The following is a 9,026-nucleotide window of genomic DNA, read 5'->3' as shown; positions in this document are numbered from 1 at the left end:
AACAATTATAACTAGGAGGATTGCACAACATGCATCCGTGCGACGTGCACGGATGCAGATAGTCGCACAGGTGACAGATGGCACTTCCATTCAATGTGTTGTATGATGAAAATAGATTCAGTGCAGACCAACTACAAAGTTTTACTAATAATTTATGCTACACGTAATTTAAGAAAAGTAAAATTTTATAGTTGTTCTGCACTGAATCTATTTTCATCATACAACACATGGTAATGTGTTGGTCGACTATGCTCCGGGAGAGTTCAATTATCATATAACTACTAGACTCATCAGGCTCAGTTTGACCACACTTTTGATGTATGTATTTTTATTAGATTGATGTACTTTTATTTTGATTATGTTTGACACTATTTGAAAGATTTATTCAGTGTTTTCTTTTTGTGTATTATATATACTATTGCCTTTACATTACACTACTATGATGTACTATAGTTTGACACTATTTGAAAGTTTTTAAAATATAAGAGAATATTCTGTAGGTACATCTACGGAACACTTTGTTTTTAACACGTTCCGTAGATACATCTACGGACGATTTACTGAAATAAAATAATTTAAATTTTCTCAACGTTCACTACGTTTTTATGCTTTCATAGATGTACCTACGAAAAAAATCAAATTGTTTTTTAAAAAACTACTTTCGAATGTGCATCTACGAAAGCATGGAGCATAATTAGAAATTCATCAAGTGACGCAGAGAATCAAGAGATGTAATGAAATATCCTCTAAATTATATGTTTGATAAATATAAGAATTAAAAAATTATAAATACAATAAATAATTTTTATGTTATTTTATATTATTCTGAAAATATTCTCACGCTACCCCGGGATAAGGAATAAAAAATTGCATTCAAACCGTAAAAGAAAAAAAAAAACATGATTGCAGCATCATATGATATAGCAAGAACGAACGCCACTCTCAGTCGAGACATTGACATCCAATTGACAAACCGAGAGTTCTGAACCAAACCCTAACAACAATACTCAATTTCTCTATCAATGGCATCCGATTCCACCAACACCAACACGCTCCTTGCCATTTGCTACGACCGCGGTTCTCTTCAGCTTCTCGATCAGGTCCTCATTTTCACCTTCACTTCAGATTCTCGCATTCAATATTATTCTTTTTTTGTTCTTTCAATTTTTGCTTATGATAGTTGTTATTGTGCAGAGGAAGCTTCCTTTAGAAAGTGTTTACTTGGAAATTCGGGATTCAAACGATGGCTGGTAACATATTTCAGTTGAAATTCTCTCAGTAGTTTTTTTTAGACACTGACACGTCGACATCGGCAGTAATTTGGAAGAATAAATAAATTAAAATCACAAGTGTCGGTTTCAGTGACGATTTTGGACACTGACACATACAGACACACATTTTTTCCAGAGGTGTCACACATTTTTTTTCAAATTATGCTTTGTGTAAACTCTTTAACTTGGATATTGATGATATGTAAAGTTATAACAAGGAGTTATAATTTGATTGTTGCATTTACATGTATACTAGTTCTGAATTCTGAATATGCTATGACCAAAAAGGTTTTAAATAGGGGTTACATTAATGGTTGCTTAGTGGTTATTGATATTGTTGAGTTGAGAATCGGGGTCAAACGAGGCGGATGCAGCCTCGGCTGTGGCTGAGTTGTGGTTTTGCAACATAAAAATCTGTTGTTGTGTTGGGGTTTGGACAGTGCCGGCCTTTATTTAAAATTATAATAGCCAACCTGTCTTCGTGTTTTTTGCGACCTTGTGTTTCATTCGGAGTCAAGCTGCCAGATACAATTTGCTGCAAACACCAAAAAAAAAAACATTAATAGAATCATTAAGTGTTGGGGTAGCACCTATAGTAGAAAAGAGGTTAGAAAATAGATTTAGGTGGTTTGGGCATGTAAGAAGGCTTGTAGATTCTCCGGTAAGGAAGGTACATCAGATGGAGAGAAGTCAAACAACTTGAGGTAGAGGAAGACTTAGAACAACTATAAGAGAAGTTATTTTGGAAGATCTCGAAATTAATGATTTGGGTAGAAGCATGGTTCTGGATAGAATATTATGACGAAAGTTGATTCATGTAGCCGACTCCACTTAGTGGGTTGTTGTTTTTGTAGAATCATAAAGTTACTATGAGTTTCTTAATAAATTAAGTTTTTGTATAAGATAACATTTGTTTTTAGTTATCATTTTTTCTAAGTCTCCATCAAGTAAACATCTATAAATATTAACGACTTTTTTATAAATGAGAACCATGATTTATTTTATTTGGGAAGCTCTAATAAGCTAATCGTAATTGAGAACCATGATTTATTTTAATTGATAACCATGATTTATAGATGATAATTTTCTTAAATGGTTAATCGTAATTTGTTATTATATTTCTATCAAGGTTTTAAATTGCAATTGTAAATTTTAAGCATTTATTCATGATGCACTTTTGACAGCCATTGCAACCAGATAGTTTATGGCTGCATTACACTGCATTATGTGATGTAGTTTGCAATTTCAAATCCCGGTCGCCGAAGTAACAATGGACATGGAAAGAAAAGAACAGCTATTGAATCTGAATTATTATCCGTTTTACATTTTCAATATATGTATCCCAACATCTATTATATCTTACGACTTTCTTAGGAATGCTATACGAGATATGGTGGTCCGAGGAGCACCTGCTATTGCTATTGCCGCGGCTCTTTCTCTGGCTGTGGAGGTATCCAATTTAGATGATTTCAATGGATCTACTGATGACGCTGTATACTTCCTGCAGAAGAAGTTGGACTATCTTGTCTCAAGGTATGTTCTCGATTAACCGTGTGTTACCTAGACAACAATCTACTTATTGTGAATGATCTTAATCATGCCATTCTTGATAAGTAAATAGCTTTTAGCATGTTGTAGTGTCTCCTTAGCTGTTGTGGTTGTTGTCAAGAAGTTTCGATGCATACTTTTTGTTTCATTTCCTTCCTTCTTGCTTCAGTCGGCCAACCGCGGTTAACTTATCGGATGCTGCGACAAAGCTCAAAGAAATCACATTGAAGGCTGCTGCTACAACTTCAGAGGCTAAGGGTGTTTTTCAGGTACTTCTAAGATTTTATAATGATGAATTCTTTCATAAAAAAAGGAAGTTATAGTTTGTACCTTTTTACTCTTACTTTGGATTTGGCCATTCAAAACTTATTCTATTGAATTATTTTTCAGGCTTATGTAGAAGCTTCTGAAATAATGCTTGAGGACGATGTTGCGTCGAACAAAGCAATTGGGACTTATGGAGCTAAATTTATTCAAAACCATACAGAGAAACAAAAGCTTTCTGTTTTGACCCATTGCAACACTGGAAGGTATCTGCTACAGTTCCATCACTTATAATAATAAAATAATAAGTATAAACATAAATATCTTTTGATTTTTCATTTGTTTGACAAAGAGAGAATGTGTCTATGCATGGAAGGTTCTCACAGACAATTGTGTGTTTCATTTGTTACTCAGTTTAGCCACAGCTGGATATGGTACTGCTCTTGGTGTTATCCGTGCACTTAACAGTGGAGGAGTTTTAGAAAGGGCTTATTGTACGGAAACACGCCCATTCAATCAAGTGAGTTCATTTCTTCCAAATATAATTATTATCGGATCTCTTTTGAGAGAAGATGCACGCTTAAAGTTACCTTTCATCAAGATGTTCTGTTAGAGTGGGTTTATTTTGCAACTTGCTATCTTGGATTAAAGCATGGCATGAGGCAGAACTGAAATGTAATAACATGCTTATATTCTGTTTTATGTTCCATCTTCTAATTTCAAAGTTTAAAACATGAAATGCATTTCTTAACAAGAACACTCAAATTTCAGATATACATCAATTTATATTATGGTGATGGGCATACTTTATCTTGTTATTCATGTTTGATGTCTGCCTAGTAGTTCATTTAAAACATAATAGGTAAGAAAATTATTTGAATTACGGTGGAAAATAGGCTTAACTGGTTTGGACATGTAGAGAAAAGACTTCTAGATTCTGTTGTAAGGAGAGTAGATCAGATCAAGAGGTGTCAAACAACTTAAGGTACAAGAAGACCTATAAAAACTAGAAGAGAAACTATTAAGAAAGATCTCAACATTAACTAATTGGATAGAAACATGGTCTTGGATAGAACATTATAGCGTAATTTGATCCATGGAGCCGACCCCACTTAGTGAGATAAGGCTGGTTGTTGTTGTTGTTGCTCAAACTAAATTTTGTTAAGAATTTTTCTAGCTAGCAGCACACTCAGTTTTTTTCAACACACACTCTTTTATGGGTTTGAAATTCATATGGTCCACTAAATTTATGTGGGACTACATGATTTAATGGAATCCATTTGAATTTTAACGAATAGAGGAGAAGAGTTTGTTCCTAACACTTCTCTTTCATTGATTGAGTCAGGGATTGTCTGCTGGCAGTCATCATGCATATTACAGCTCTTGTATTTTTAACATTTTTTCCTGCTGGTTAGATGGAATTGTTTAGCTGAAACCTGAAATGTTTTTGAGAACACATCTCTTTAATATAGGTTTTTTGCCTGCATGCATTTGAAGTAGTTTTGAGACATTTCTTGAATGAAGGATTTTGCCTGCATATATGTTGAGAATCACTTCTCCACCAACTGTTTCCCTACGAAACTAACAGATTAAAATGATTGGGAGTTGATTCTGACAAATCATAATTCTCAATTGCAGGGTTCCAGACTTACTGCCTATGAGTTGGTACATGAAAAAATACCAGCAACTCTCATAGCAGATTCTGCTGCAGCTGCACTAATGCAAGCAGGACGTGTGGATGCTGTTGTTGTTGGCGCAGATCGTGTTGCCTCTAATGGTACTTTGTGTTGCAACAAAATTAAACTAAATTGTGTGTCTTCTAACCCAAGAAAGCTATCAGCAGATTTACTTTCTCTTAAACGACATTACAGGTGACACAGCGAACAAAATCGGAACTTATAGTGTTGCCTTATGTGCCAAGTTTCATAATGTACCTTTTTATGTTGCTGCACCCTTGACTTCCATTGATCTATCACTTTCTTCCGGGCAACAAATTGTCATTGAGGAGAGATCTCCCAAGGAGTTGTTAAATTCACGCGGAGGACTCGGAGAGCAAGTTGCTGCCTCAGGAATATCAGTGTGGAATCCGGCATTTGATGTTACACCTGCTCATCTAATTTCTGGGATCATCACTGAGAAGGTATGTCTTACCTCTCTCTCTTGCATGTTTTTTATTGGTTTCATTATCACTTTGCTCTCTGAACAATGACCATTTTATGTTCTCTGAGCAGGGTGTCATTACAAAGACTACCGCTGGTGATGCTTTTGACATAAACGCTTTCGTACAGAAAACAGGTTAAGGGTGGAATGTATTCAATACAAATGATCTATGTTGTGAAATGAAATATATTTAATCAATTGTAGATTTGAGTTGTGTGTTTTAGAGGGGATTTGTAGATCAGCTCTTTCAATGTAAGTGTGCCAAAGAAGAAACGGGAACCTGGCTAATAAACAAGTCAAAGAAATTGGTGGCGACCATGACTTTGGCAGATAAAACTGGAGTAAATTCTCGGTTAATGCAAGACATGGGTTTTTCCGTTTTTTTTTGACAACACAAGACATGGTTGTATAAGATATAATAAGGTTCTAAACTATGTAATGCTTCCTTTGACATCTAATAAGATTATCATACTGTCTGGTTCTAAACTATGTAATACTTCATTTGACATCTAATAAGATTGTTATACTGTAGGGTTCTTATACATTGGACTACTTTGAGAATAGTACAGCCATGCATTCAAGGTTAATAAAGTAAAGTGTGATACAAGTAAAATATGATACAGTGAAATGAAATGGCTAGTTTTTCTTTTATGTTAAAAAATAATTTTGAGCGGAAGTCATTAATATAGCATGCTACGTTTAATCTTGTTTAAATCATATATATCTTTACATATCTTAAGGCTGACTTTGTTTGCGAGTTTGAGGGGAGGTGAATGAAAGATTTCCGAAAAAGAAAATTTAAAAAAAGATAGAAAGTTATTTGACATTTATTAAAAAAATGATTTATTTTAAAATGATAAAATAGTCATTATCATTAATATATTTTTAATTTTTAAATATTATAATAATTTAAAAGATTTAAAAAATATTTAAAAAATTTATGTAGATCATAACAAAGCAATACTTTTAGAAATGTAATAAAAATTGGATTGATCAGATCGACGTTTCATGTGGATAGAGGCGTTGAACCACATTTTCTATATCAAAATAATTTAATTACTCAATATATTATACTGTGAAAATGTGTTCCTCCATATAAAGATTAAATTATTTTGTGGATAGAGGCGTTGAATATATTTCTAACTTCAATAATTTAATTTTACTGTGAAAACAAGCCGATCCAATAGCTCAATATTTTTTAAACCAAAAAAATTATATTAATAATAAATAAAAAAAAGGAATACAAGAGATACGAGAGGGGGACCAAACCAAAACCTCTTAATAACACAGTCTAAGCTTAGGGATACCCGCCTTATCTAACAAATAGTGTAACAAGTAATCCAAGATAATATCTCTATAAACAAAATTAAACCAAGTGAAGCTTTTGTCATTAAAACTGATATTTGATTATCCAAGGCACATAAGCCAATCGGTATTTGATTGGCCTCTCTAAAGATATGCGTGATCATAAAGTCAACTCTAAGAGTATACGCCCAACGCGTAAGCTGTAACACCCCGTAATTTCATAAATTAATTTAATTAAGTTAAATTAATTATTTGGAAATTATTTGATTATTTAGTAATTAAAATTGGATTTTTGGAAGAATTATGGGAATTATTGTTATTGGGCCGTGACGTAGTTAGTAAAAGGGGAGGTGCCAATGGAGAGGCCTTACTAACTAATTATCCTATTTTTTTATATAAAATAGAGAAATTGTGAAAATAAGGAAAAAAGAGAAGCAAAAGAGGAAAAGAGAAGGAACGTGAAAGGGGAGAAGAGGAGGAAGAGAAGAATTCAAGGTTCTTGGCTAAGGTAAGGGGTGACTAATCCATTTAGCCTATATTATCAGTTTAATGATGATAGGATTGATTATGTAGGTTTTGTATCTCAATTGGATGTGTGTTAGATTTTGGGAATTTTTGGGGTTTTGGAACCTATAGGGCAAATTGGATGTGTTTGTGATGACATGAATGATGTATGATTTATGTACAATGGATAGAATTGATGTGTGTATTTGAATAATTACATAATGCTGGTATTGAACTTGAAGAATTAGGACTTATAATGATTTTCTAGTGTGTAAAAGATGGGTTTTTGGGGGTTTGAAGGTAGAATCCCGTAGCAGAAGAAAAATACAGATTTTGACACTTCTTCAGTGATGTAATCGGTTACATGGTTGAGGTAACCGGTTACCAATGTGAAAAATGATGAAAAACGCAACTTTTTGGGAGTTTTTGGGTGATGTAACCGGTTACATGGTTGAGGTAACCGATTACATCGAAGAAAAATGGGGTATTTTCACTACTGAAACTGATGTGACCGGTTACATGAATGATGTAACCCGTTACATCGTTGTGTTGGCATTTTTTTCAAAACGTTAAAAAATTCATAACTGTTGATCCGTAAGTTCGTTTTGGGTGTCGTTCGAAGCGTTACGAAGCTAACGAAATGCTCTTTTTGATGAGAATAAATTGATTAGCACAAGATGGTTTAATTATTATGTGGTTGTGAAAATGACATGTAATTGTATATGTGTATGTCATGGAATAATGTTATTTAAGAACAATATGTATTGGTGTTGTGTACTATGTGCTAATTGTGATACATGGAATTGATGAATGATAAATTCAATGCATTATTGTGATTATTACGTGATAAATGCATATTGTACACGTGGTGGATAATTCAATATGTTAAATTATGGTGATGTGCGTAAATATCAGAATTGCATAGATAATTCTTAATTGCATATGTTCTTGGTAATTGTATGTATACATGAGGCTTAAGTTTATCAAATGTAGATGCTGTTTTTGGTGGTTGTTGAGGATGACATTGATTGTCTTATATGCAATACGTCATTTGTGATTGATAAGGGCTATGTGATTGTTGTGGTGATAATATATTTGTGTTAAATGTATTATGTTGTGGTGAATATCAAATGGTTGTGATATGAGTATGCTTCGTGTGTTATGGATGAATGATTATGAATCGTTGGTGGATGTTAATGATGTGCATGTTATGGTTGATGCATGTATTTCATAATCATGTTGTGGGCTGTATCCCTTATGGTGGTGGGACAGCGGTAGCTAATTCTCATTGTGTGGAATTAGTGAGAGAAGTAGCCGAATCTTTATGGTGGTGGATCGGTGAGATGGGTTTGTCCCATGATTGGTACCACATGCATTAGTTGCATTGCATTAGGTTGTTGTGTATAATTATAACATGAATGGAAGTTGTCCAATGTTATAATTTGTATGTGTTTGATATGAATGGTTGTGTGTTTGATTAACTGTTGTGTATCTGAAATACATATGATGATCGGGTGAATAATAATTGTATGCATAAAGTCGTTGCATGTGTATTTGTGTTGTTATAACATGATTGGAAGATTTCCAGTGTTATGTCGTGGTGATGTAATCGGTTGTATTTTTTTTGTAACTATTGATGGATAATATAAAAATCTAAATATGTCGTAGTTGGGTGAATAATCTGTTTATGATATATTGTCGTTATGAACTTATAATATAGTTTAATTGTGATATGTCTCACCCTTACTGTTGACATTTTTCAGATTAAGGAGTAGCGACTTGTGCTTGGTGAGGATAACTCGTAGAGTTACTTCGTTTAGTCGGTTGTGCCGGGTCATGCTCTGGTCTTGTAACACTGGGGGACGTTTATTTTAGTATTGTCTGACGAATTATTTCTATGTTAGAATGATGTTTTGTTGGTTTTAAATCGGTAAATTCTTGATGTTGAATACCGATGTTTTATGTTATTCAGTT

At 33.6% G+C, this 9,026-nt stretch overlaps 1 protein-coding gene across 1 annotated transcript; it reads left to right on the top strand.

The window, feature by feature from the left end:
• Nucleotides 1–889: 889 nt before the first annotated feature.
• Nucleotides 890–5,785, top strand: LOC131632540 (methylthioribose-1-phosphate isomerase-like). The gene is made up of 9 exons (XM_058903280.1): nucleotides 890–1,100; nucleotides 1,195–1,250; nucleotides 2,646–2,804; nucleotides 2,989–3,088; nucleotides 3,210–3,349; nucleotides 3,498–3,603; nucleotides 4,722–4,860; nucleotides 4,955–5,223; nucleotides 5,315–5,785. The coding sequence occupies exons 1-9, from the start codon at nucleotides 1,023–1,025 to the stop codon at nucleotides 5,381–5,383; spliced, it is 1,116 nt and encodes a 371-aa protein (XP_058759263.1). The 5' UTR covers nucleotides 890–1,022; the 3' UTR covers nucleotides 5,384–5,785.
• Nucleotides 5,786–9,026: the final 3,241 nt, after the last annotated feature.

The sequence above is a fragment of the Vicia villosa genome, unplaced genomic scaffold, assembly GCF_029867415.1.
Source record: "Vicia villosa cultivar HV-30 ecotype Madison, WI unplaced genomic scaffold, Vvil1.0 ctg.000958F_1_1, whole genome shotgun sequence".
Taxonomy (NCBI): domain Eukaryota; kingdom Viridiplantae; phylum Streptophyta; class Magnoliopsida; order Fabales; family Fabaceae; genus Vicia; species Vicia villosa.
This window is presented reverse-complemented; position numbering and strand designations above follow the sequence as displayed.

Coding starts and splice junctions, on each gene's coding strand:
- LOC131632540 (XM_058903280.1), top strand. CDS start 1,023: ATGGCATCCGATTCCACCAACACCAACACGCTCCTTGCCATTTGCTAC. Junction 3,604..4,721: donor AAACACGCCCATTCAATCAA/GTGAGTTCATTT, acceptor TCTCAATTGCAG/GGTTCCAGACTTACTGCCTA. Junction 4,861..4,954: donor AGATCGTGTTGCCTCTAATG/GTACTTTGTGTT, acceptor ACGACATTACAG/GTGACACAGCGAACAAAATC.